The sequence below is a fragment of the Opisthocomus hoazin genome, unplaced genomic scaffold, assembly GCF_030867145.1.
Source record: "Opisthocomus hoazin isolate bOpiHoa1 unplaced genomic scaffold, bOpiHoa1.hap1 HAP1_SCAFFOLD_267, whole genome shotgun sequence".
NCBI lineage: Eukaryota > Metazoa > Chordata > Aves > Opisthocomiformes > Opisthocomidae > Opisthocomus > Opisthocomus hoazin.
This window is the reverse complement of record NW_027448965.1, coordinates 15,097-42,579: the sequence shown is the minus strand read 5'-3', so window position 1 is coordinate 42,579 and position 27,483 is coordinate 15,097. Positions and strand designations below refer to the sequence as shown.

Genomic DNA, 27,483 nt, shown 5'->3' with positions numbered 1-27,483 from the left:
TCTCGCTGTCGTTGGCCACAGGGATAATCCCCCCCCCCTCACACCCTGGGGTCCCGTACCCCCCCCCAGCCCCCGGGGGGGTCCCCCCGTGCCCCCCCCCTCACCGAGGGATGTTGTTTTTGGGGTCCTCGCTGTCGTTGGCCAGCCCCCCGAACAGGGATAATCCCCCCCCCCTCACTCCCTGGGGGTCCCGTACCCCCCCCTCACTTCCTGGGGGTCCTGTACCCCCCCAGCAGACCCGGGGGGGTCCCCCTGTCCCCCCCCCACCCCCCCCGTGCCCCCCCCTCACCGAGGGATGTTGTTTTTGGGGTCCTCGCTGTCGTTGGCCACAGGGATAATCCCCCCCCCCTCACTCCCTGGGGGTCCTGTACCCCCCCCAGCCCCCTGGGGGGGTCCCATACCCCCCCCAGCAGACCCGGGGGGGTCCCCCCGTGCCCCCCCCCTCACCGAGGGATGTTGTTTTTGGGGTCCTCGCTGTCGTTGGCCAGCCCCCCGAACAGGGATAATCCCCCCCCCCTCACACCCAGCGCCCCCTATTGCCCCCCCTCACACCTGGGGGTCCCGTACCCCCCCCCAGCCCCCCGGGGGGGTCCCCCCGTGCCCCCCCCTCACCGAGGGATGTTGTTTTTGGGGTCCTCGCTGTCTTTGGCCACAGGGATAATCCCCCCCCCCTCACTCCCTGGGGGTCCGTACCCCCCCCTCACTCCCTGGGGGTCCCGTACCCCCCCCAGCCCCCCGGGGGGGTCCCGTACCCCCCCCCAGCCCCCCGGGGGGTCCCGTACCCCCCCCCCAGCCCCCCGGGGGGGTCCCCCCGTGCCCCCCCCTCACCGAGGGATGTTGTTTTTGGGGTCCTCGCTGTCGTTGGCCAGCCCCCCGAACAGGTAACACTTGTTCCCCACCAGCGAGAAGCTGTGCCCCAGGCGGGGGCAGGGGGGGGGCCCGTTCTTGGGGGTCTTCGCCTTCAGCCGCTTCCACTCCCAGCGGCTAGCCTGGGGGGGGGGTGGGTCAGGCCGGGGGGGGGGCCGCCCGCCCCCGGCCCCCCCCCCCGGGCCCCCCATACCTGCAGCTCGTAGAGGTCGCTGCTGTACTTGCCGTACTCCACCATGCCCCCGAACACCAGCAGCCGCGTCCCCTCGCAGACGAAGCCGTAGGCGGCGCACCCGGGGGGCACGTCCCCCGCACCGCCGGGATGAACCACTGGTTGGTGGCTGCGGGGGGGGGGAAGGTTGAGGGGACCCCCCCCTGGGAATGAGACAGCCCCCCCCGGAGCACCCATCCCCGGAACTCCCCGCCCCAGGAACCCCAATTCCCATGGTTGGGGAAGGGAAGCATTAATGGTGAGCCCAAGGCATGCTGGGATACTGGAGGACCCCCCCCCCATGGCAACTAAGGGGGGGCAGGAGTAGGGTGACCCCCCCGGGGCCCCCCATCCCAGGAACTCCCCGCCCCAGGACCCCCCATTACCCGGTATGAGAGGGCAAGGGTTAATGGGAAGCCCAAGGCATGCTGGGATGCTGGAGGACCCCCCCCAAATGGCAACCGAGGGGGAGCATGAGGAGGGTGACCCCCCCAGGACCCCCCATCCCAGGAACTCCCCGCCCCGGGACCCCAATTCCCATGGTTGGGGAAAGGAAGGGTTAATGGGGGCCCCAGGGCATGCTGGGATGCTGGAGGACCCCCCCCATGGCAACCGAGGGGGGGCAGGAGTAGGGTGACCCCCCCCCGGAACCCCCCCCCAGAAACTCCCCGCCCCAGGAACCCCAATTCCATGGTTGGGGAAGGGAAGCGTTAATGGTGAGCCCAAGGCATGCTGGGATATGGGAGGACCCCCCCCCCATGGCAACTAAGGGGGGGCAGGAGCAGGGTGACCCCCCCGGGACCCCCCATCCCAGGAACTCCCCGCCCCAGGAACCCCAGTTCCCATAGTTGGGGAAAGAAGGGTTAATGGGGGGCCCCAAGGCATGCTGGGATGCTGGAGGACCCCCCCCATGGGCAACCGAGGGGGGGCAGGAGTAGGGTGACCCCCCCCCGGAACCCCCCATCCCAGGAACTCCCCGCCCCCGGGAGCCCCCATTACCCACTGTGAGAGAAAAAAGGTTAATGGGGGGCCCAAGGCATGCTGGGATATGGGAGGACCCCCCCCCATGGCAACTAAGGGGGGGCAGGAGCAGGGTGACCCCCCCCCCGGGACCCCCCATCCCAGGAACTCCCCGCCCCGGGACCCCAATTCCCATGGTTGGGGAAGGGGAAGGGTTAATGGGGGCCCCAGGGCATGCTGGGATGCTGGAGGACCCCCCCCCATGGCAACTACGGGGGGCAGGAGCAGGGTGACCCCCCCAGGGACACCCCCCCCCCCCAGGAACTCCCCGCCCCAGCACCCCCCATTACCCAGTACGGAAGAGGAAGGGTTAACGGGGGGCCCGGGGCATGCTGGGATACTGGAGGACCCCCCCCCCCCATGGCAACTACGGGGGGCAGGAATAGGGTGACCCCCCCGGGACCCCCCATCCCAGGAACTCCCGGCCCTGAGACCCCCCATTACCCAGTGCGGGAGGGAAAGGGTTAATGGGGGCCCCAGGGCATGCTGGGATGCTGGAGGACCCCCCCCCAAATGGCAACCGAGGGGGGCAGGAGTAGGGTGACCCCCCCCCGGGACCCCCCATCCCAGGAACTCCCCACCCCGGGAGCCCCCATTACCCACTGTGAGAGGGAAAAGGTTAATGGGGGGCCCAGGGCATGCTGGGATATGGGAGGACCCCCCCCCATGGCAACTAAGGGGGGGCAGGAACAGGGTGACCCCCCCAGGGACACCCCCCCCCCGGACCCCCATTGCCCAGTGCAGGAGGGGAAGGGTAATGGGGGGGGGCCCCAAGGCATGCTGGGATGCTGGAGGACCCCCCCCCCCCCCGCCCATGGCAACCGAGGGGGGGCAGGAGCAGGGTGACCCTTGGGGACCCCCCCCAGGGTCACAGGGACCCGAGAGCCCCTCGCACCCCCAGACCCCAAGAGACCCCTTTGGGACCCCCCCCAGACCCCCCCCAAGACCCTAAAAGACCCCACAGTGACCCCCTCGCCCCCCCCCCATGCAAGAGCCCCATCGAGGACCCCCCCAGAGCCTAAGAGACCCCATGGAGCCCCCCAGCCCCCCAGACCCCAAGAGACCCCCTCAGAGCCCCCCCGAGCCCCTCCAGCCCCCCCCCCAGCCCCCCCAGACCCTAAGAGCCCCCCCCCCAGCACCCCCCCCAGCCCCTCAGAGCCCCCCCCCGAGCCCTCCAGCCCCCACGGGGACCTCCCACAGCCCCAGAGCTGCCCCTTTGGGACCCCCGCAGCCCCCTCCCAGCCCCCCCAGACGCCCCCCACCCCCCCAGACCCTAAGAGCCCCCCCCCAGCACCCCCTCCAGCCCCCCCACAGCCCCCCCAGCCCCTCAGAGCCCCCCCCCGAGCCCCTCCAGACCCCCAGTGACCTCCCACAGCCCCAGAGCTGCCCCTTTGGGACCCCCGCAGCCCCCCCCAGATGCCTCCCAGCCCCCCCATGGTGACTCCCCCAGCCCCCCCAGACCCTAAGAGCCCCCCCCCCAGCACCCCCTCCAGCCCCCCCACAGCCCCCCCAGCCCCCCAGCGCCCCCCCCCGAGCCCCTCCAGCCCCCACGGGGACCTCCCACAGCCCCAGAGCTGCCCCTTTGGGACCCCCGCAGCCCCCTCCCAGCCCCCCCAGACGCCCCCCCACCCCCCCCGGTGACCCCCCCACCCCCCCAGGGTGACCCCCCCGGCCCCCCCCGGCCCCCCACCCGTGTTGTAGACGTGCAGCTCGTCCACGATGCCCTCGTTGCCGCCGCCGAACACCACGATCAGCTCCTTGATGGCGACGGCGCGGTGGCCGTGGCGGGGGCGGGGCACGGGCCCCGACCACCCCACCACGCGCTTCCAGCGCGGCTGCAGCGCGGGGGGGGCCGGGGGGGCCCGCGGCGGGGGACCCCCCCCCCGGGGCCGGGGGCCGCCATGCGCTGCCTCTGCTGCTGGGGGGGGGAAAGGGGGGGGGGGGTTAGGGGGGGCTCCCCTCACGAGCCCCCTGGGGGGGGCACCGAGCCCCCCCCCCCGGTGCAGATTGCCCCCGGGGGGCATAACTGCCCCCCCCCCCGTAAATTGCCCCCCCCCCGTAAATTGCCCCTCCCCGTAATTACCCCAGCCCGCTAATTAACCCCGTGCCACTAACCCCCCCCCGCCGCAATTACCCCTGACCAACTGCCCCCCCCCCGCTATTCCACCCCCCCCCGGTATTCCACCCCCCCCCCCGCTATTCCACACCCCCCCCCGAAGCTGCAATTACCCCGCTCCGCTAATTAAAGCCCCCCCCCCCGGGGAAACGTGATTAACACCGCGTCCCGGCAGCGCAATTAACACAAACCGGCTAATTACCCCCCCCGGGTACCGACCAACGCGATCAGCACCGGGGGGGGGCAATGAGCGCCCGGGGGAGGGGTAATTACCCCCCCCCCAGCCCCGCTATTACCCCCGGACCATGCAGTTGCCCCCCCAGCCCCACAATTGCCCCCCCCAGGCCCCAAAATTGCCCTCGGAACGTGCAACCGCCCCCCCCCCGCACCTCAATTACCCCCCCCAGCCCCGCAATTGCCCCCCCAGGCCCCAAAATTGCCCTCGGAGCGTGCAACTGCCCCCCCCCGCACCTCAATTGCCCCCCCCAGCCTCGAAATTGCCCCCAGAACGTGCAACCGCCCCCCTCTAGCCCCGCAATTGCCCCCACGCACCTCACTTGCCCTCCCAGCACCTCAATTGACCCCCCCGCACCTCAATTGCCCCCCCCAGCCCCGCAATTGCCCCCCCCAGCCCCGCAATTGCCCCCGGAACATGCAGTTGCCCCCCCAAGCCCCGAAATTGCCCCCCCCAGCTCCGAAATTGCCGCCGGAACGTGCAACCGCCCCCCCCCGCACCTCAATTGCCCCCGGAACGTGCAACCGCCCCCCTCTAGCCCCGCAATTGCCCCCCCCCGCACCTCAATTGCCCCCCCTGCAACTCAATTGCCCCCCCACACCTCAACTGCCCCCCTCTAGCCCCGCAATTGCCCCCCAAGCCCCACAATTGCCCCCAGAACGTGCAACCGCCCCCCTCTAGCCCCGCAATTCCCCCCCCGCACCTCAATTGCCCCCCCAGCCCCGCAACCGCCCCCCCGCACCTCAACTGCCCCCCTCTAGCCCCGCAATTTCCCCCCCCAAGCCCCAAAATTGCCCCCAGAACGTGCAACCGCCCCCCTCTAGCCCCGCAATTGCCCCCCCGCACCTCAATTGCCCCCCCAGCCCGCAATTACCCCACCAGCCCCTCAATTGCCCCCCCCAGCCCCGCAACCGCCCCCCCCGCACCTCAATTGCCCCCCCTGCACCTCAACTGCCCCCCCTGCACCTCAATTGCCCCCCCCCAGCCCCGCAATTACCCCCCGGGGTGGGCCCCCGCCCCCCCGCCGCCATGGCGGTCGCTCCTCCGCCGCGCCGTTACCCCGACCCGGCCCCCCGGCCCCCTCACCCCCCCCCCCCCCGGCCCCGCCGTTAACCCCGGGGCGCGCAATTAACGCCCCCCCCCCCCCCCCCGCTCCCCGCCCCGGGAGGGCCCTGGGAGCCGCCATCTTGTAGCTGCCCGGGCGGAAATGGCGGCCCCCTCCTCCTCCTCCCCCCCCGCCGCTCACCGCCGCGCTGCCCGCCCGGCTCCCGGCCGCCCGCCCTCCCTCCCGCCGAGGCGGCTCCGCGCTGCTCCCGGCTCCGCGGCCGGCGGCCGAGCGGCGGCGGCGGGGCTGGGGCCGGCGGCGGGCGCCTTCACAGCCGCCCTGGGAGCCGCCATCTTGCGCCTGTGTCCAAGCGGCCGCTGCGCTCCCCGCCCGCGCGGGGGGGAGCCACGCCCCCAGGCCACGCCCCCTCCCTGCCCGGGCGGCGCCATCTTTGGGAGGGGGGGAACGGGGGCCGCCATCTTGGCGGGGAGGGAGGCGGCGGACCCGCGGCCGCTCCCCCGTCCGCTGTCCCGCCCACCCGCCGCGCGCACGGGCACCGGCCGAGCGGGAGACGCCCCCCCCCCCCAACACCCACGCGCCCGCGACCACCCCCCTCCTCCCCCCTCACCCCGGGGGCTGTACGGAGCCCGCCATGGCGCCCGGGGGAGGGGGCGTGGCCGGGAGAGGGGGCGTGGCGCCGCCTTCCCGCCTAGCCCCGCCCGCTGACCACGCCCCATAAGGCGCCGCTCCTCCCCCCGCGGACCCCGTCGCCGCCATCTCCGGGGCCGCGCATAAAGGGGACCCGGCCCCCCCCCCCCCTCCCCTCCCCCCCCCCAAACGCGCGACCCCTCCCCCGCCCTTTACCCCCGCGGCTTCCTGCCCGCCTGCGAAACCCTCTCCCCGCTGTACGGAGCGCTCAGCTCGCCATGGGCGCCGCCATTTTGGGCGCCCCCGCCTCTCCCCGCCCCCTCCGCAAGCCCCGCCTCCCTTCCTCCCGGGCGCTCCGGGCGCTCCGCCCCCTTCCCCCCTGCCCCCCCACCCCCGATGAGCTCGGGGCCGTCGGACCCCGCCGCCTCCCCCCCCTCACCCCCCCCCCCGGCCCCGTACTCCCACGATCGCGGCGTGGAGGGCCCGGATGTGGGCGGGGGCGCGGCGCCACTTCCCCCCGGCCCCCCGTCCCCTCCCAAGATAGCGGCGCTCGGAAAAGACGGGGGGGGGGGGGGGGGGGAGGGAGGAAGACCCGGATGTAGGCGCCGCGCGCCGCCATGACACCCCGCGCGCCGTCGCCTCCCAAGATGGCGGCGCCCGGTCGAGGCGGGGAAGGGAGATGGGCGCGCGCGCGCGTGTGTGTGCGCGCGAGTGTCCCCGTCCGGCCCCCCCCACCCCGTGTGTCGTCGTCGTCCCGTCCCCCCCCCCGGGAAGGGCCCGGATGGGCGCGCCAAGATGGCGGAGGCGCGAGGTCGAGGCGGCCGCGGCTGCCCAAGATGGCGGCCGCCGCGGGACCCGGATGCGGCCGCTCTCCGCCGCGCTCCGCTCCTTTACCCCTCCGCACCTGCTCGCACCGACCGTTCGCCGGCACGGGCGACGACTCCGACCGCTGCCGCCGCTCGCTTCGGGCCGCCGCCGCCGCGCCGAAAGGCCGAGAGAGGCCCGCCCGCCGCGCCGGCTACTGGCTCTTGGGAGCCGCCATTTTGGACGCGTCTCCTCCACCCGCCACAAAGATGGCGCCTCCCAGGACCCGGATGGTGGCGCCTAACGGCCCGGGACGGCAGCGCGCATGCGCGGCGGCGGGGCGGGCGGGGCGGCGCATGCGCGCCTGCTCCCCAGCGCCTGCCGCCGGCCCCGCCCCCTCGGGCGCATGCGCACTGCTTCCCCTAACGGTCTTGGCTTTTTTTCTGCCCCAAAAACCCGGATTTCGGGAGTTTTTAACGCACCCGCCCCCCCGCGTCTCAGGGGGTCTCAGGGGGTCGTGGGGGGTCCCAAGGGGGGTCTCAGGGGGTTGGGGGGGGTCTCGGGGGGGGGTCTCAGGGGTTTGGGGGGGGCTTGGGGCTGTCCAGGGCATTTGGGTGGGGTCTCAGGGGTTTGGGGGGGTCCCAAGGGGGGTCTCAGGGGGTTTGGGGGGGTCTCAGGGGGTTTGGGGGGGTCCCAAGGGGGGTCTCAGGGGGTCTCGGGGGGGGTCTCAGGGGGTTTGGGGGGGTCTGGGGTCCCCCCCACGCATGCCGTCGCCCGACAAGATGGCGGCCCGTGCGAAAAATCGCGCCCCGCGTGGGGGCTGCAGTTTATTGGACGGTGATAGCGGCGCTCTCGGGGGGGGGGGGTTGGGGGTCCCGGGGGGGTTTTGGGGGTCCCCCGGGGGGGTTTGGGGGTCCCGGGGGTCTCCCCAGGTAGCTGACACCCCCCCCCCCCCAGGCCGGGCGTCCGTCAGCACCTCCAGCAGCGCCTGGGGGGGGAGCGGGGGAGGGGGCTGCTGCGGGACCCCCCGCACCCCGGCTTCGGGTCCCCACCCCCCCATTTTGGGGTGCCCCCCCTCGGGGTTCCCACCTCCCACTCCCATTTCGGGGTGCCCTCCCCCCCGAGACCCCTATAGCACCCCAGGGACCCCCAAACCCTCAGACACCCCCCCCGGGGTACCCCAGGGACCCCCCCAAACCCTCAGACCCCCCCCGGGGTACCCCAGGGACCCCCCCAAACCCTCAGACCCCCCCCCCAGGGTACCCCAGGGACCCCCCCCAAACCCTCAGACCCCCCCCGGGGTACCCCAGGGGACCCCCAAACCCTCAGACCCCCCCCAGGGTACCCCAAAACCCCTCAGAGCCCCCCAGGCACCCCGGAGTCCCCCCAAACCCCTCAGAGCCCCCCCCAGGGTACCCCAAAACCCCTCACAGCCACCCTGGGGTACCCCAGGGCCCCCCCAAAGCCCCCCAGGGACCCCCAGAGCCCCCCCACATCACCTCAGAGCCCTCATGGGGTACCCCAGGGCCCCCCCAAACCCTCAGAACCCCCCCCCGGGTACCCCAAAACCCCTCAGAACCCCCCCCAGGCACCCCAGACTCCCCCCAAACCCCTCAGAGCCCCCCCCCCAAAGTCGCTCAGGGCCCCCCCAGGTACCCCAGAGCCCCCCAGAATCCCTCAGAGCCCCCTCCGGGCACCCCAGAGCCCCCCCCAAAGCCCCCCCCACCTCCCCTGTGGCCTCGGGGCACCCCGAAACCCACCCGGGGCATCTCCCTAAGGCCCTGTGGGACCCCCCCAAGCCGCTCAAGAGATCTTGGGACCCCCAAACCCCCCGGGGACCCCCAAACCACCCCATCTCCCCTGTGGGACCCCCCCCGAGCTGCTCAAGAGACCTCAGGGACCCCCAAAACCCCCCGGGGACCCCCAAAAGCCCCCCATCTCCCCTATAGGACCCCCCTGAGCCCCCTCAAGACCCCTGGGGACCCCCAAAGCCCCGGGGACCCCCAAACCCCCCCCATCTCCCCCTGTAGGACCCCCCCCCGAGCCGCTCAACGGACCCCAGGGACCCCTAAACTCCCTGGGGACCCCCAAACCCCCTGGGGACCCCCAAACCACCCCATCTCCCCTGTGGGACCCCCCCCGAACCGCTCAAGAGATCTTGGGACCCCCAAACCCCCTGGGGACCCCCAACCCCCCCCCCATCTCCCCTATAGGACCCCCCTGAGCCCCCTCAAGACCCCTGGGGACCCCCAAAGCCCCCGGGGACCCCCAACCCCCCCCATCTCCCCTGTAGGACCCCCCCGAGCTGCTCAAGAGACCTCAGGGACCCCCAAAACCCCCCCGGGGACCCCCAAAACCCCCCCCATCTCCCCTGTAGGACCCCCCCCCGAGCCCCCTCAAGACCCCTGGGGACCCCAAAGCCCCCGGGGACCCCCAAAAGCCCCCCATCTCCCCTATAGGGCCCCCCCCCAGGCCCCCTGAAGACCGCTGGGGGACCCCAAAGCCTCCCTTGGGGGTCCCCCAAGCCCCCCAGACCCCCCCTTTGGCCCTCTAGGACCCCCCGTAGCCGCTTGAGAGCCCCCAGTGAACCCCAAACCTCCCTGGGACCCCCCAAATCCCCCCCGAGACCCCCCAACCCCCCCACCGCCCCTCCAGGCCCCCCCAAACCATTCACGGGACCCCAGAGACCCCCCTAACCCCCCCAGGGACCCCCAAACCCCCCATCAGCCCCTCCAGGACCCCCTGGGGACCCCCCAACCCCCCCACCACTCCTCCAGGCCCCCCCCAAACCATTCACGGGACCCCTGAGACCCCCCCAACCCCCCCCAGGGACCCCCCAAACCCCCCATCGCCCTCCAGGACCCCCTGGGGACACCCCAACCCCCCCACCGCCCCTCCAGGCCCCCCCAAACCATTCACGGGACCCCAGAGACCCCACCAAACCTCCCCTGGGGACCCCCCAAACCCCTCAGGACCCCCCGAGCAAGGGGGGGGGACACACGGGGGGGGGGGGGACACCATGGGGGTCCTGGGGGGGGACCTTGGAGCCAAGTGGGGGGCCCGGGGGGGCTACGGGGACGTGGGGGCACTAGGGGGGGGGGCCGGGGGGGTCACGTGCTGGACTCGGGGGTCCCAGGGACATCACGTGGGGGGGCGATCACGGGCTGAGGACCCCAGGGTGCCCCCCAAATACCCCTGGGACCCCCTACAGCCCCCCAGAGCCCCCAGAGCCCCCCCAAATACCCCAGAGCCCCCCCTGCAGCCCCCAATGCCCCCCCTGCAGCCCCCCAAGGACCCCAGAGCCCCCCCCAAATACCCCAACGCCCCCCCTGTAGCCCCCCAAATGCCCCCAGAGCCCCCCCAAATACCCCAATGCCCCCCTGCAGCCTCCAAGGACCCCCAGAGCCCCCCAAATACCCAATGCCCCCCCGCAGCCCCCCAAGGACCCCCAGAGCCCCCCCAAATACCCCAATGCCCCCCTGCAGGCCCCCAAGGACCCCCAGAGCCCCCCCAAATACCCCAATGCCCCCCTGCAGCCCCCCAAGGACCCCCAGAGCCCCCCCAAATACCCCAATGCCCCCCCGCAGCCCCCCAAGGACCCCCAGTGCCCCCCCAAATACCCAATGCCCCCCTGCAGCCCCCCAAGGACCCCCAGAGCCCCCCAAATACCCCAATGCCCCCCCTGCAGCCCCCCAAGGACCCCCAGAAGCCCCCCAAATACCCCAATGCCCCCCCTGCAGCCCCCCAAGGACCCCCAGAGCCCCCCCAAATACCCCAATGCCCCCCCTGCAGCCCCCCAAGGACCCCCAGAGCCCCCCAAATACCCCAATGCCCCCCCTGCAGCCCCCAAGGACCCCCAGAGCCCCCCCAAATACCCCAATGCCCCCCCTGCAGCCCCCCAAGGACCCCCAGAGCCCCCCCAAATACCCCAATGCCCCCCCTGCAGCCCCCAAGGACCCCCAGTGCCCCCCCAAATACCCCAATGCCCCCCCTGCAGCCCCCCAAGGACCCCCAGTGCCCCCCCAAATACCCCAATGCCCCCCCTGCAGCCCCCAAGGACCGCCAGAGCCCCCCCAAATACCCCAATGCCCCCCCTGCAGCCCCCCAAGGACCCCCAGAGCCCCCCCAAATACCCCAATGCCCCCCCTGCAGCCCCCCAAGGACCCCAGAGCCCCCCCAAATACCCCAACGCCCCCCCTGCAGACCCCCAAGGACCCCCAGAGCCCCCCCAAATACCCCAACGCCCCCCCTGCAGCCCCCCAAGGACCCCCAGAGCCCCCCAAATACCCCAACGCCCCCCCTGCAGACCCCCAAATACCCAGAGCCCCCTGTAGCCCCCCAAATGCCCCCAGAGCGCCCCCAAATACCCCAATGCCCCCCCTGCAGCCCCCAAGGACCCCCAGAGCCCCCCCAAATACCCCAATGCCCCCCTGCAGCCCCCCAAGGACCCCCAGAGCCCCCCCAAATACCCCAATGTACCCTAATCACCCCAGCCCCCCCCGCTGTCCCCCAGGATGTCCCAAATGCCCCCCCCCCACCTCTCAGACCCCCCTCAGGTGCCCCCAGTGCCACCCAGGGAGGCCCCAAATAGCCCCCCCCGCCCCTATGCCCCGCCCCCAGTCCCCCCGTTACCCCAAGGGGTCCCAGGGGGCTGGGGGGGATCTGAGGGTCCCGGGGGGGGGGTCAGCAGTGACTGGGGGGTCCTGGGGGGGGCCCGGAGGTCTTGGGGAGATTCTGGAGGGCTCGGGGGGGTCCCGGGGGGGGTCTTGGGGATCCTGGGGGGCTCAGGGGGTCCCGGGGGTGTCTGAGATGGTTGGGGGGGGTGGAATTGGGGGATCCTGGGGGGGCCTGGGGGGCTCAGGGGTCCCAGAGAGGTCGGGGGGGGGGGGGCGGTGCAGGGGGGTGCTGGGGGCCCTGGGAACGTCCCATGGGGGGACCCGGGGGCTCAGGGGTCCCGGGGGGGTCACTGGGGGTCCCGGGGGGGGGGTCCCGGGGGTCACATGGGTCGCCAGCGGGTCGTGGCGCCAGCAGGAGGCGCCCTTTGCGCAGTGACCCCGGCGGTGACCCCGGCGGTGACCCCAGTGACCCGGCGGTGACCCCGGCGGTGACCCCGGCGGTGACCCCGGTGACCCCGGTGACCCCCGACAGCTCAGCCTGCTCCGGCCCCAGGCTGCCACCGCCACCAGTGCTCCCAGTGCCCCTCGCTGTGTGCTCCCAGTGCCACCCCCGGCCACCCCCACTGCATCCCAGTCCAGCCCAGTAACCCCAGTGACCCCTGACAGCTGCCCCAGTGCATCCCAGTCCAGCCCAGTGACCCCTGACAGCTGCCCCAGTGCATCCCAGTGCCACCCCCACTGCATCCCAGCCCAGCCCAGTAACCCCTGACAGCCCTGACAGCTGCCCCAGTGCATCCCAGTCCATCCCAGTAACCCCAGACAGCCCTGACAGCTGCCCCAGTGCATCCCAGTCCATCCCAGTAACCCAGAGAACCCTGACAGCTGCCCCAGTGCATCCCAGTGCATCCCAGTCCAGCCCAGTGAGCCCTGACAGCTGCCCCAGTGCATCCCAGTCCATCCCAGTGACCCCTGACAGCCCTGACAGCTGCCCCAGTGCATCCCAGTCCATCCAGTAACCCCAGAGAACCCTGACAGCCGCCCCAGTGCCTCCCAGTCCATCCCAGTTCGTCCCAGTGACCCTGACAGCCGCCCCAGTGCATCCCAGTCCAGCCCAGTGAGCCCTGACAGCTGCCCCAGTGCATCCCAGTGCCACCCCCACTGCATCCCAGTCCAGCCCAGTAACCCCTGACAGCCCTGACAGCTGCCCCAGTGCATCCCAGTCCATCCCAGTCCATCCCAGTGACCCCTGACAGCTGCCCCACTGTATCCCAGCCCATCCAGTGACCCCAGCCCATCCCAGTGCCACCCCCAGTGCATCCCAGTTCGTCCCAGTGACCCCTGACAGCCACCCAGTGCGTCCCAGTCCATCCCAGTAACCCCAGTGACCCTGACAGCCGCCCCAGTGCGTCCCAGTCCATCCCAGCCCCCCCAGTCCATCCCACCGCCTCCCAGCGCTCCCCCGGCCACGCTCCCGCCGCCGCGCGCGGCCCCTTTAAGAGCGGCGGCCCCGCCCCCCCGCGCCGCCGTCTCCGGCGTGGCGGAAGGCCCCGCCCTCCGCGCCGTTGCCATGGATACGGGCGCCATCTTGAGCGCGGCAGAACCCGGGGGCGGGGCCTGACCGCCGGGGGCGGGGCCTGACCGCCGGGGGCGGGGCCGCGGGCCAGCTGCCCCGCCCCGGTTCGCTTCCCCGCCGTGACGTCACCGAGGCGATGACGTCAGCACGGGGTGTGATGTCACGGGTGTGATGTCACGGCCCCCAGGACGCTGCCGGGGCCTCCAGGGGGGGAAGGGGGGGGGCTGGGACCCGGCGACGTCACCGGGGGGGCTCTGGGGCGCGGTGACATCACTGGGGAAGCCCCACGACGCCGTGATGTCACCCGGGGAGACGCCGGATCTGCTGACATCACCAGGGGGACCCGGGATCCAGTGACATCACCGGGGAGACCCCAGACTCAGTGACACCAGCGGGGAGACCCGGGATCCAGTGACATCACCAGGGGGAGATTCCGGACCCAGTGACGTCACCAGGGGAGACCCGGGATCCTGTGACATCACCGGCGAAATCCCGGACCCAGTGACATCACCAGGGGGACATGGGATCCAGTGACACCACCGGGGGAGACCCCAGACCCAGTGACATCGCCATGGAGACGCAGGATCCAGTGACATCACCAGGGGGAATCCCGGACCCAGTGACACCACCGGGGAGACCCGGGACCCAGTGACATCACCGGGGAGATCCCAGACCCAGTGACATCACCGGGGCAGGACGCAGGATCCGCCGCGACCAGGGTCCGCAGCCCCCGCGCCGTGGGTCTGGGGTCCATGGGGGTCCCGTGGCCATTGGGTCTGGGGGCCATGGGGGACTGGGGGTCCCGCGGCAGTGGGGTCCGTGGGTCTGGAATCCATTGGGCCGTGAGTCTGGGGGTCTATGGGGGTCTGGGGTCCATGGGGGTCTGGGATCTGTGGGTCTGGGGTCTGTGGGAGTCTGTGGCCATGGGGGTCGGGGGTCTGCGGCCATGGGGGTCTGGGGTCTGGGGAGTCTGGGGGCTGTGGGTCTGGGGTCCGTGGGGATCTGTGTCCATGGGGGTCTGGGGGCTGTGGTCCATGGGATTTATGGGGTCCCTGGGCTCTGGGGTCCGTGGGTCTGGGGTCCATGGGGGTCCCGTGGCCATGGGGGTCTGGGGTCCATGGGATTTATGGGGTCTGCGGGGGTCTGCAGCTGTGGGGTCCATGGGGGTCCTGTGGCCATTGAGTCTGGGGTCCGTGGGGTCTGGGGTCCGTGGGTCTGGGGGTCCGCGGGTCGGGGGTCCCTGGGCTCTGGGGTCCGTGGGTCGGGGGCCCGGGGGCTGTGGGGTCCGTGGTCTGGGGTCCATGGGTCGGGGGCCCAGGGGCTCTGGGGTCCATGGGTCTGGGGGCTGTGTGTCTGGGGTCCCTGGGGCTCTGGGGTCCGTGGGGGTCTGGGGTCCCTGGGGCTCTGGGGTCCGTGGGTCGGGGCCCGGGGGCTGTGAGGTCCATGGGTCTGGGGTCCCTGGGGCTCTGGGGTCCGTGGCTCTGGGGCTGTGGGTTGGGGTCCCTGGTGGTCTGGGGTCCGTGGGTCGGGGGTCCCTGGGGCTCTGGGGTCCGTGGGTCTGGGGTCCATGGGGGTCCCGTGGCCATGGGGGTCTGGGGTCCATGGGATTTATGGGGTCTGCGGGGGTCTGCAGCTGTGGGGTCCATGGGGTCCTGTGGCCATTGAGTCTGGGGTCCGTGGGGGTCTGGGGTCCGTGGGTCTGGGTCCGCGGGTCGGGGGTCCCTGGGGCTCTGGGGTCCGTGGGTCGGGGGCCCGGGGGCTGTGGGGTCGTGGGTCTGGGGTCCATGGGTCGGGGGCCAGGGGCTCTGGGGTCCATGGTCTGGGGGCTGTGTGTCTGGGGTCCCTGGGTCTGGGGTCCCTGGGCTCTGGGGTCCGTGGGGGTCTGGGGTCCCTGGGGCTCTGGGGTCCGTGGGTCGGGGGCCCGGGGGCTGTGAGGTCCATGGGTCTGGGGTCCCTGGGGCTCTGGGGTCCGTGGCTCTGGGGGCTGTGGGTTGGGGGTCCCTGGTGGTCTGGGGTCCGTGGGTCGGGGGTCCCTGGGGCTCTGGGGTCCGTGGGTCTGGGGGCTGTGGGTCTGCAGTCCCTAGGGCTCTGGGGTCCGCGGGGGTCTGGGGTCCCTGGGGCTCTGGGGGCTGTGGGGGTCTGGGGGCTGTGGGTCGGGGGTCCCTGGGGTCCGTGGGGCTCTGGGGTCTGTGGGTCGGGGGTCCGTGGGTCGGGGGCCCAGGGGCTGTGGGGTCCATGGGTCTGGGGTCCGTGGGGGTCTGGGGGCCATGGAAGTCTGAGGTCTGTGGGTCTGGGGTCCGTGGGGTTCTGGGGTCCATGGGGTCCTGTGGCCATTGGGTCTGGGGTCCGTGGGGGGCTTGGGGCTGTGAGTCTGGGGTCCCTGGGTCCGTGGTCGGGGGCCCTGGGGGGTCTTGGGGCTGTGAGTCTGGGGTCCCTGGGGTCCGTGGGTCGGGGGCCCGGGGGCTGTGGGGTCCGTGGGGCTCTGGGGTCCGTGGGGCTCTGGGGTCTGTGGATCAGGGGCCCGGGGGCTCTGGGGTCCGTGGGTCTGGGGTCCGTGGGGCTCTGGGGTCTGTGGGTCGGGGGCCCGGGGCTCTGGGGTCCGTGGGTCTGGGGTCCCTGGGGTCCGTGGGTCTGGGGTCCCTGGGGCTGTGGGGTCCGTGGGTTGGGGGCCCGGGGGGTCTGGGGTCCCTGGGGCTCTGGGGTCCCTGGGGCTCTGGGGTCCGTGGGGCTGGGGGCTGTGGGTCGGGGGTCCCTGGGGGTCTGGAGTCCGTGGGTCTGGGGTCCATGTGGGTCTGGGGTCCATGGGGGTCTGGGTTCCAAGGGGCTCTGAGGTCCGTGGGGGTCTGGGGTCCGTGGGTCGGGGGTCCATGGGTCTGGGGTCCATGGGTCGGAGGTCCTGGGGCTGTGGGGTCCGTGGGTCTGGGGTCCGTGGGGCGGGGGTCCCTGGGCTGTGGGGTCCGTGGGTCTGGGGTCCCTGGCGCTGTGGGGTCCGTGGGTCTGGGGTCCATGGGTCGGAGGTCCCTGGGGCTGTGGGGTCCGTGGGTCTGGGGTCCATGGGTCGGAGGTCCCTGGGGCTGTGGGGTCCGTGGGTCTGGGGTCCGTGGGGCGGGGGTCCCTGGGGCTCTGGGCTCCATGGGTCGGGGGTCCATGGGACTCTGGGGTCCGTGGGGGTCTGGGGTCCGTGGGTCTGGAGTCCGTGGGGCTCTGGGGGCTGTGGGGTCCGTGGGTCAGGGGTCCCTGGGGGTCTGGGTCCGTGGGGCGGGGGTCCCCAAGCAGGCGGCGGAGGCGGGGGCGGGTGCACACAGATTTATAGATCACGCCAGCACAGACACAGAGCCCGGGCGGGGGGCGCGGGGGGGGGCGGGGTCTGCCCCTGCCCCCCGGGGGTCCCAGCCGGGGGGGGGGTCGCGGGGTCGTAAGGCAAACGGCTCCTCCTCGCGCGGCTACAGAGAATAAATAGGTGCGGCCCCCGCCCCCCCCCGGGCCCCCCCTTATTGCCATCGGGAGCCGGGGCTGGAAGAACGGGGGGGGCCGCGAGGGACCCCCCCCCCGGGCCGGTAAAGTGCAGGACGGGGACCCCGCGGTGGGACCCCCCCCCCCCAGGGATGGGGAACCCCCCCAGGGATGGGGACACCCCACGATGGGAACCCCCCCTGCGATGGGGACCCCCCCACGATGGGAACCCCCCCACAGACGGGGACCCCCCCCTCAGGGATGGGGACACCCCACGATGGGAACCCCCCCTGCAATGGGGACCCCCCCACGATGGGACACCCCCCTGCGATGGGAACCCCCCACAGATGGGGACCCCCCGCGATGGGGACCCCCCCACAGACGGGGACCCCCCCCTCAGGGATGGGGACACCCCACGATGGGAACCCCCCCTGCGATGGGGACCCCCCCACAGACGGGGACCCCCGCGATGGGAACCCCCCCACAGATGGGGACCCCCGCAATGGGAACCCCCCCAGGGATGGGGAACCCCCACGATGGGGGACCCCCCCCCGCGATGGGAACCCCCCCACAGACAGGGACCCCCCGCAATGGGAACCCCCCACAAACGGGGACCCCTCCAGGGATGGGGAACCCCCGCGATGGGAACCCCCCCCACGATGGGAACCCCCCCTGCGATGGGGACCCCCCCACAGACGGGGACCCCCCGTGATGGGAACCCCCCCACAGACGGGGACCCCCCGCGATGGGAACCCCCCCAGGGATGGGGAACCCCCGGGATGGGGGACCCCCCCCGCGATGGGAACCCCCCCACAAACGGGGACCCCCCCCAGGGTCAGGGAACCCCCGTGATGGGACCCCCCCTCAGAATGGGCTGGGGGGGCCGCAGCTGCCGGGGGCCAGAGACCAGATGCCCCGCCCCCGGGGTCACTCCCCATTGGGTCAACCGGATCCCACCCGACCCACGCTCGCGCCTGATTGGCTCTCGACCAGATCCCACCCCAAGCTGCCGCCACCCCTGGCTGGCTCTAGGCTGGATCCCACCCCGTCCCACACTCTGCTCTGATTGGCTCTAGGCTGGATCCCACCCCGTCCCACACTCTGCTCTGATTGGCTCTAGGCTGGATCCCACCCCGTCCCACACTCTGCTCTGATTGGCTCTAAGCTGGATCCCGCCCCATCCCACACTCTGCTCTGACTGGCTCTAAGCTGGATCCCGCCCCATCCCACACTCTGCTCTGATTGGCTCTAAGCTGGATCCCGCCCCGTCCCACACTCTGCTCTGATTGGCTCTAAGCTGGATCCCGCCCTGTCCCGCACTCTGCTCTGATTGGCTCTAAGCTGGATCCCGCCTTGTCCCGCACTCTGCTCTGATTGGCTCTAGGCTGGGTCCCACCTCGTCCCGCACTCTGCTCTGATTGGCTCTAGGCTGGGTCCCACCCCGTCCCGCACTCTGCTCTGATTGGCTCTAAGCTGGATCCCGCCTCATCCCACACTCTGCTCTGATTGGCTCCAGGCTGGGTCCCGCCTCATCCCGCACTCTGCTCTGATTGGCTCTAAGCTGGATCCCACCCTGTCCCGCACTCTGCTCTGATTGGCTCTAAGCTGGATCCCGCCCTGTCCCGCACTCTGCTCTGATTGGCTCTAAGCTGGATCCCGCCTTCTCCCGCACTCTGCTCTGATTGGCTCTAGGCTGGGTCCCACCTCGTCCCGCACTCTGCTCTGATTGGCTCTAGGCTGGGTCCCACCCCGTCCCGCACTCTGCTCTGATTGGCTCTAAGCTGGATCCTGCCTCGTCCCACACTCTGCTCTGATTGGCTCCAGGCTGGGTCCCGCCTCATCCCGCACTCTGCTCTGATTGGCTCTAAGCTGGATCCCGCCCTGTCCCGCACTCTGCTCTGATTGGCTCCAGTCTGGACCCCGCCCCGTCCCACAGTCCCTCCCGACTGGCTCTAGGCTGGACTCCTCCCCAACCCGCAGTCCCTCCTGATTGGCTCTGGCCCAGATCCTGCCCCGCCCCAGGGTCACTCCTGGTTGGACCGGGACCAGGCCCCAGCCCGACCCAGAGCGACACCCGATTGGCCCGAGACCGGATCCCGCCCCAGTCCGGCACGACCGCCCCCGGATGGACACCGGATCCGCCCCTCCAATCCAACGCCACTCCTGATTGGATCACGGCCGGATCCCGTCTCGACCCGGAGCCGCCCCTGCTCGGACTGGGGCTGGGTCCGGCCCCGCCCCCGGGAGCTCCTCGCCCCCCGCCCAGGCAGAGCCGCTCCTGATTGGCCCGCACCCGGCCCCGCCCAGTCCCCACTCCCGATTGGCTCCAGACCGGATCCCAGCGCGGAGTGATCCAATCAGACCCGCACCCGCCTGCACCCCCGGCCCAGCGCCCGCCGGATTGGCTGGGCTCCGGATCCCCCCGCTCCCCACTGGCTGGAGAAACCCCGCCTCCCTGCAGCGCCGCTCCCCATTGGCCCACGGCCGGATCCCAGCCGCAGGCTGCTCCCCATTGGCCCGAGGGCGGATCCCGCTCCAACGGAGGCACTCCTGGTTGGCTCAGGGCCGGATCCCGCCCCTGCCGAGCGCCACTCCTGATTGGCCCGACACCGGATCCCAAGGGAGTCAGAAGCTGCTCCTGATTGGCCTCAGGCCGGACCCCGCCCCCACGCAACGCCGCTCCCGATTGGCTCGCCAGCGGATCCCAAACGAACGCAAAGCTGCCCGTGATTGGCTCCCCGCCCCGCCGAGCCGCCTCCCCATTGGCCCCCGCTGCGCAGCGCTCCCATTGGCCGGCGGCCGGATCCCCCCGCCCCCGCTCAGCCCCCCCCCCCTAGTGCAAACGGTTCCCTGCGGGTGGGGGGCGGGGAGCTGGAAGAACGAGAAAAGCGGCGGGGGAGGGGGAGACGCGCCCCGGCCCCCCGCCCCTCCCCCCACCCCAGCCTCGGGGGGGGGGGGTTCCCCCCCCCCCTCCCCCCTCCTGGAGACGAAAGTGCAAAGTGGGGGGGCCCCGGGGGGGGGGCCCCGCGCCCCTCGCTGTGCTTCTGGGTAATAAAAACGGCGGGGGAGGGGGGGGGGGGGGGCTGCGTGCGCGGGGGAGGGGGTGGCAGGGGGGAGGGTCCCGTCCCAGGGTCCGTCCGTGGGTCCGTCCGGCGGCGCCGGGGGGGGGGGGTGGGGGGGTGGGGGGGAGGGGCTCACAGTCAGCTGACCCGCTCGGGGACAGGCGTCCGGGTGCCCACCGCCTCGTCCCGGCCGGGGGGCCGCGGCACGGCGGCGCTGGGGGGGGGCGGGGGGGGGGGGGCGCGGCCGCCGCCGCCGCTAACGACGACAACGAGGACGACGACGACGACGAGGAGGAGGAGGAGGAGGAGGAGGAGGAGGAGGAAGCAGCGTCCTTGTGCTCGGGGTCCCCGCGGTGTTTGTGCGGCGGCGGCGGCGGCGGGCGGGGGGAGGGGGGTGAGTCTTAGCGGCCTCGCGGGCGACGCCGTCGGGCGCGGCCGCCGCGCCCCAGTCCCGCGCCGGCGGCGGGGGTGGGGGAGGGGTGCTGGCGCTGTCCGGGGGGCCACCGGGGGCCGCGGTGGTGACGGTGACGCCGCGACCCTTGGGGCTGCTCTCCTTGCTGCGGCGGCCGGGGGCTGCGGGCGCCGCGCGGACCCCGGGCGCCGCGCTCGGGCGGGGCCGGGGGGGGCTTGGCCGCCTCCAGCGCCGCCGCCGCCTCGCGCGCCTTCCGCTTCTTGATGGGCAGCGCCGTCTCGCGCGCCGCCCGCCGCCGCCACCACCACCGCGGCCGACGCCGCCGACGCCGACGCCGGTGCCACCGCCGACGCCATCCCCGCCGGCTTCCTCCCGCGCTTCTTCGGCGCCGACGCGCTGTCCGGCTCCGGCTTCCGCTTCCGGCCGGGCCTACGCGCGGCGGCGGGCGGCGGCGGCGCGGCGGCGGCTTCGGCGTGCGGCGCCGGCGGCGGTTGGAAGGGCATCTTGACCAGCAGCTTCCCCGCGCTCCTCTCCAGCGCCGGCGCCGGCTTCGCCTTGGCCGCGCCGCTGCCCTTGGGCCGCCCGCGGCCCGCGCCCCGTCCCGCCGGCCTTGGGCGCTCGCGGTTTCTTGGGCGGGCGCTGCTCGCGGCGCGACGGGCTGCCGCGGCCGGTGACGGTGAAGTCGAAGTCGTTGGGGTCCAGCGAGGTGTCGCCCACCTTCTCGAAGTAGGCGATGAGCTCCACCTTGGAGCGGAAGGCTTTGCCCTGCGGGCTGCGGGAGACGCGTGGTTAGCGGTGCCGTGACAACACGGTGACGTCGCGGGTGGCGTCGCAGCGGCACTCACTTGATCAGGTAGACGTCGTATTTGCCGGCGGAGCGGCCGGATTTGCGCTGCTTCAGCTTGCGGGTCCAGCCCGGCGGCAGCGTCGGGTCGTCGTACATCGGCCCGCGGTCGCGGATGACGGAGCGGCGCTGCTTGGGCGAGGCCGAAGGCTCCGGCGGCGCCGGCGCCGTCCCCGCGGCCTCGGCCGGCGCCTCGGCGGGCTCGGCCGACGGCTCGCGCCGCTCCTTCCTCGGCTTCTTGGCTTTGGGGGGGGGGACGCTCGCGCAGCCCCGGCGGGGGCTCCTCCGCGCGCTGCTGCCTGCGGGGACACCGCGTCAGGCGGCGCGGGGACCCCCTCCCCCCACCCCCGCGCGGTGGCAGCGGGGGTGGGGAGCGGGGGAGCGGAGCCCGGAGGTGCCGCGGGGATGGCGGGAAGCTGGAGGTGCTGTCACGGCGGGGGTCCGGAGCCACCGAGACCCCACGACACCGAGACCCCGGAGCTGCGGTGACACCGAGACCCCGGAGCCCCCGAGACCCCGGAGCCCCCGAGACCCCGGAGCCGTGGTGACACCAGGGGGTCCAGAGCCACCGAGACCCCAGAGCCACCGAGACCCCAGAGCCATGGTGACACCGAGACCCCGGAGCCACAGTGACATGAGGGGGTCCGGAGCCACCGAGACCCCTGACATCGAGACCCCGGAGCCACTGAGACCCCAGAGCCATGGTGACACCGAGACCCCAGAGCCACCATGTGACACCGAGACCCCGGAGCCGCGGTGACACCAGGGGTCCAGAGCCACTGAGACCCCGGAGCCACTGAGACCCCAGAGCCACCGTGGTGACACCAGGGGGTCCAGAGCCACCAAGACCCCGGAGCCATTGAGACCCCGGAGCCATGGTGACACCGAGACCCCGGAGCTACGGTGACACCAAGACCCCAGAGCCACCGAGACCCTAGAGCCACCATGACGCCGGGGATCCAGAGCCACCAAGACCCCAGAGCCACCAAGACCCCAGAGCCATGGTGACACCAGGGGTCTGGAGCCACCGAGACCCCAGAGCTGCAGTGACACCGGGGGTCCAGAGCCACCAAGACCCCGGAGCCACTGAGACCCCGGAGCCACTGTGGTGACACCGAGACCTTAGAGCCACCATGACACCGGGGGTCCGGAGCCACCAAGACCTCGGAGCCACTGAGACCCCGGAGCCACTGTGGTGACACTGGGGGTCCGGAGCCACAAAGACCCCAGAGCCACTGAGACCCCGGAGCCACCAAGACCTTGGAGCCGTGGTGACACCGAGACCCCAGAGCTGCGGTGACGCCGGGGGTCCGGAGCCACCGAGACCCCAGAGTCACTGAGACCCCGGAGCCGCGGTGACACCAGGGGTCCGGAGCCACAGTGATGCCGGGAGTCTGGAGCCACCATGTGACAACGAGACCCCGGAGCCACCGAGACCCCGGAGCCACCGAGACCCCGGAGCCACCGTGTGACACCGAGACCCTGGAGCTGTGGTGACACCGGGGGTCCGGAGCCACCACGACGCCAGGGGTCCGGAGCCGCAGTGACACCGGGGGTCCGGAGCCACCGAGACCCCAGAGCCGTGGTGACACCGAGACCCTGGAGCCACGGTGACACCGGGGGTCCGGAGCCACCAAGACCCCAGAGCCACCACGTGACGCTGAGACCCCGGAGCCACCGAGACCCCCACGCCGCGTCACCGTGACACCGGGGGTCCGGCGCGGCGCGGGGTCCTGGCAGCGGGCGGTCGGGGCGGGCGCGAGCTCGTTTTGGGGCAATTTGGGGCATTTTGAGGTATTTTGGGGAATTTTGGGGTATTTCGGGGTGGGCGTGAGCTCGTTTTGGGGCGGTTTGGGGCATTTTGGGGCATTTTGGGGCATTTTGGGGTGGGCGCGAGCTCGTTTTGGGGCGGTTTGGGGCATTTTGGGGCATTTTGGGGTATTTCGGGGTGGGCGCGAGCTCGCTTTGGGGCATTTTGGGGCATTTTGGGGCATTTTGGGGTGGGCGCGAGCTCGTTTTGGGGCGGTTTGGGGCATTTTGAGGTATTTTGGGGTATTTCGGGGTGGGTGTGAGCTCATTTCGGGGCAATTTGGGGCATTTTGGGGTATTTTGGGGCATTTTGGGGCATTTCGGGGTGGGCGCGAGCTCGTTTCGGGGAGGTTTGGGGCATTTTGGGGCATTTTGGGGTATTTCGGGGTGGGCGCGAGCTCGTTTTGGGGCGGTTTGGGGCATTTTGGGGTATTTCGGGGTGGGGGCGAGCTCGCTTTGGGGCATTTTGGGGCATTTTGGGGCATTTTGGGGTGGGCGCGAGCTCGTTTCGGGGCGGTTTGGGGCAGTTTGGGGCATTTTGGGGCATTTTGGGGCATTTCGGGGTGGGCGTGAGCTCGTTTTGGGGCAGTTTGGGGTATTCTGGGGCATTTTGGGGCATTTTGGGGCATTTCGGGGTGGGCGTGAGCTCGTTTTGGGGCGGTTTGGGGCATTTTGAGGTATTTTGGGGTATTTCGGGGTGGGTGTGAGCTCATTTCGGGGCAGTTTGGGGTATTTTGGGGCATTTTGGGGTATTTCGGGATGGGGCAAGCTCGTTTTGGGGCAGTTTGGGGCATTTTGGGGGGATTCGGGGCATTTCGGGGTGGGCACGAGCTCATTTTGGGGCGGTTTGGGGTATTTTGAGGCATTTTGGGGTATTTCGGGGCAGCCCGGGGCGGGCGCGAGCGCCCCGTATTTGGGGATAATCCAGTGGATTTCGGGGCACGGCACGAGCGCGGTGTTTTGGGGTAATTCGGGGTATTTTGGGGCACAGCGGGAGCGCCGCGTTTTGGGGTAATTTGGACCATTTTGGGGCGCAGCGGGAGCGCCACGGTTTGGGGTATTTTGGGGTATTTTGGGGCGCAGCGCGAGGCGCCGCGTTTCGGGGTAATTCGGACCATTTTGGGGCGCAGCGGGAGCGCCGCAGTTTGGGGCATTTTGGGTCATTTGCAGCGTTTTGGGGCGCAGCGCGAGCGCCGTGTTTTGGGGTAATTTGGGGTATTTTGAGGTAATTCGGGGCGCAGCGCGGGGCCACGTTTTGGGGCGGTTTGGGGCATTTCGGCGAGTTTCAGGGCACACTGCGGGGCCACGTTTGGGGCAGTTTGGGGCATTTTGGTGTTTTTCAGCACGGGGCTGCGTTTTGGGGCCGTTTGTGGCATTTTGGGGTGTTTCGGGGCGCAGCGCGGAGCCGCGGTTTGGGGCAGTTTGGGGCATTTTGGCGTGTTTTGGGGGCGCAGCGCGGGGCTCCATTTCGGGGCCGTTTGGGCCATTTCGACGTGTTTCGGGGTGAGTCGTGGGGCCGCGTTTCGGGGCAGTTTGGGGCGTTTTGGTGTTTTTCAGCACGGGGCTGCGTTTTGGGGCAGTTTGGGGCGTTTCAGCGTATTTTGGAGTGAGTCGCGGGGCCGCGTTTGGGGCAGTTTGGGGCATTTTGGTGATTTTCAGCACGGGGCTGCGTTTTGGGGCCGTTTGTGGCATTTTGGGGTGTTTCGGGGCGCAGCGTGGGGCTCCGTTTTGGGGCAGTTTGGGGCATTTTGGCGTGTTTTGGGGCGTAGCGCGGGGCTCCATTTCGGGGCCGTTTGGGCCATTTCGACGTGTTTCGGGGTGAGTCGCGGGGCCGCGTTTCGGGGCAGTTTGGGGCGTTTTGGTGATTTTCAGCATGGGGCTGCATTTTGGGGCAGTTTGGGGCATTTCAGCACGGGGCTGCATTTTGGGGCAGTTTGGGGCGTTTCAGCGTATTTTGGAGTGAGTCACGGGGCCGCGTTTGGGGCAGTTTGGGGCATTTTGGTGATTTTCAGCGCGGAGCTGTGTTTTGGGGCAGTTTGGGCCATTTCAACGTGTTTCGGGGTGAGTCCCGGGGCCGCGTTTTGGGGCAGTTTGGGGCGTTTCAGCGTATTTTGGAGTGAGTCACGGGGCCGCGTTTCGGGCAGTTTGGGGCATTTTGGTGATTTTCAGCGCGGAGCTGTGTTTTGGGGCAGTTTGGGGCATTTTGGCAAGTTTCAGCGTCAGTCGCAGGGCTGCATTTCGGGGCAGTTTGGGGCGTTTTGGCGTGTTTCGGGGTGAGTCGCAGAGCTCCGTTTTGGAGCATTTTGGGGCGGTTTGGGGCGTTTCGGGGACGCCGGGCGCAGCGCGGGGCGGCGTTTCGGGGCGGTTTGGGGTATTTTGATGACTTTCCGGGCGCAGCACTCGATTTTGGGGCAGTTTGGGGCATTTCGGGGTGTTTCGGGGTGAGTCGCGGGGTTCCGTTTTGGGGCAGTTTGGGGCATTTCGGGGTGTTTCGGGGTGAGTCGCAGAGCTCCGTTTTGGGGCATTTTGGGGCGGTTTGGGGCATTTTGACGTATTTTGGAGTGAGTCGCGGGACCGCGTTTCGGGGCAGTTTGGGGCATTTTGGAGCATTTCAGCGTGTTTCGGGGAGAGTCACAGGGCTCCGTTTTGGGGCATTTTGGGGCAGTTTGGGGCATTTTGACGTGTTTTGGGGTGAGTCATGAGGCCGCGTTTCGGGGCAGTTTGGGGCGTTTTGGTGTTTTTCAGCACGGGGCTGCGTTTTGGGGCAGTTTGGGGCGTTTCGGCGTGTTTCGGGTGAGTCGCGGGGCCACGTTTTGGGGCAGTTTGGGGCATTTTGACGTATTTTGGAGTCGCGGGGCCGCGTTTCGGGGCAGTTTGGGGTATTTTGGAGCATTTCGGCGTGTTTCGGGGCGAGTCACAGGGTTCCGTTTTGGGGCAGTTTGGGGCATTTCGGGGTGTTTCAGGGTGAGTCGCGGGGTTCTGTTTTGGGGCAGTTTGGGGCATTTTGACGTATTTTGGAGTCGCGGGGCCGCGTTTCGGGGCAGTTTGGGGTATTTTGGAGCATTTCGGCGTGTTTCGGGGCGAGTCACAGGGTTCCGTTTTGGGGCAGTTTGGGGCATTTCGGGGTGTTTCAGGGTGAGTCGCGGGGTTCTGTTTTGGGGCAGTTTGGGGCATTTTGACGTATTTTGGAGTCGCGGGGCCGCGTTTCGGGGCAGTTTGGGGTATTTTGGAGCATTTTGGCGTGTTTCGGGGCGAGTCACAGGGTTCCGTTTTGGGGCAGTTTGGGGCATTTTCAGGCATTTCAGGGATGCCGGGCGCAGCGCGGGGCTCCGTTTTGGGGCAATTTGGGGCATTTTGGGCCAGTTTGGGGCATTTTGGGGCAGTTTGGGGCATTTCGGGGGTGCCGGGCGCAGCGCGGGGCCGGGGGGGGGTGCGGGGGTCTCCCCTCGGGGGGGTCCCGTTCCGGGGGCCTGGCGCGGGGGTCCCCATCCCTCGGCCCCGGGGCGGGGGGGGGGGAGGGGTCCCCGCTGCGGGGGGGTCCCGGGGCGCGCGGGGGGGGGGCGGGGCCGCGGGGTCGGGCCGGGGGGGGGGTCCCCGGGGCGGGGGCTTCTCCTCCCGCCCCCCGGCGCCCGCGCGGGGGGGCCGCGGCCGTTAGTGACGCACTCGCGGCGCGCGCACCCCCCCGCCCCCCCCCACACACCCCCCCCCCGCGTTCTCCCCCTCTTCCCGCGCGGGCGCGCGCGCACGGTGTGCGGTGGGGGGCGGGGGGGGCGGGGGGGGGGGGGGTCCTCGCGCGCGCGCGGGAAAACCTCGGCGGGACCCCCCGCTCCCCCCCTCCCCCCCCCGCCGCCCCCCCCCCCCGGCCCCGCCGCCGCCCCGCCCGCCCCGCCGGGCACTCACAGCCGCTCCTCGTCTCCGCTCGGCGCCGCCGCCATTTTCTTCGCAGCGAAGAAACCCGCGGGAGGGGGGGGGTGGGGGGGGAGGGGGGGGGGGGGAGAAGAGAGCGGGGGGGGGGGGGGGGGGACGCGAAGGGGGGGGGCGGGGGGAGAGGGAGGGAGCGCGTGCGGAGGGGGGGGCCCGAACCGAGCCGGAGAGGAAACCCGGAGCGGCCCGCGCCCCGCCCCGCCCGCGCGACCATTGGCCGCGCCTCCCGCCGCTCAACGGGACGGCGGGCGGCGATTGGCCGGCGCCTTTCCCCCCGGGGGCGGGGCCGGCGCGCTCCCGGCGGCCGTTGGAATTGGCGGGAAGCGCTGTCAGTTACAACGTTCCAAAGGGGGCGGTGCTCCCGGAGCGCGCGCGGCCGCCCGTTGGGCCCCCGCCGGGACGCCGGGTTCTCATTGGCCGCCGGCGACGCCCGTCGCGGGGCCCACCCCCCCCCCCCCCCCCCCCCCCCGCCGCGCTGGGCCGGGGTTTGAAACCCAACGGCCGTAACGGTCCCCGGCAGCCCCGCCCCGCCCCGCGCGCCCGGCCCGGGGGGGGGGCACGGCCCGGGGCCTCGGGACCCCGCAGGGTCCCACACCCCCCCCCGGGGACCTCACGGGACCCCAAGGGACCCCCCCGCCCCACGGCCACCAGTACGGACCCCACGGCCACCAGTACGGACCCACAGCCACCAGTACGGACCCACGGCCACCAGTACGGACCCCACGGCCACCAGTACGGGCACCACGGCCACCAGTATGGACCCACGGCCACCAGTACGGACCCCACGGCCACCAGTATGGGCACCACGGCCACCAGTATGGACCCCAGGCCACCAGTACGGACC

The 27,483-nt window shown here is 71.5% G+C and overlaps 2 protein-coding genes across 2 annotated transcripts; both read right to left on the bottom strand.

Annotated features, from left to right (window-relative positions):
• Nucleotides 1–816: 816 nt before the first annotated feature.
• LOC142359951 (uncharacterized) lies at nucleotides 817–13,614 on the bottom strand. The gene is made up of 7 exons (XM_075412278.1): nucleotides 13,499–13,614; nucleotides 13,265–13,456; nucleotides 8,673–8,727; nucleotides 7,047–7,246; nucleotides 3,789–4,016; nucleotides 1,061–1,208; nucleotides 817–989 (listed from the first exon to the last, which is right to left on the bottom strand). The coding sequence occupies exons 1-7, from the start codon at nucleotides 13,612–13,614 to the stop codon at nucleotides 825–827; spliced, it is 1,104 nt and encodes a 367-aa protein (XP_075268393.1). The 3' UTR covers nucleotides 817–824.
• A 6,437-nt stretch (nucleotides 13,615–20,051) lies between these two features.
• On the bottom strand, nucleotides 20,052–26,650 carry MECP2 (methyl-CpG binding protein 2). Its single transcript, XM_075412277.1, is given in 6 exon segments — nucleotides 20,052–20,355; nucleotides 20,357–20,652; nucleotides 20,654–20,834; nucleotides 20,908–21,161; nucleotides 21,163–21,205; nucleotides 26,616–26,650. Coding segments are annotated over 6 exon segments (1,113 nt in total).
• Between the last annotated feature and the right edge of the window lie 833 nt (nucleotides 26,651–27,483).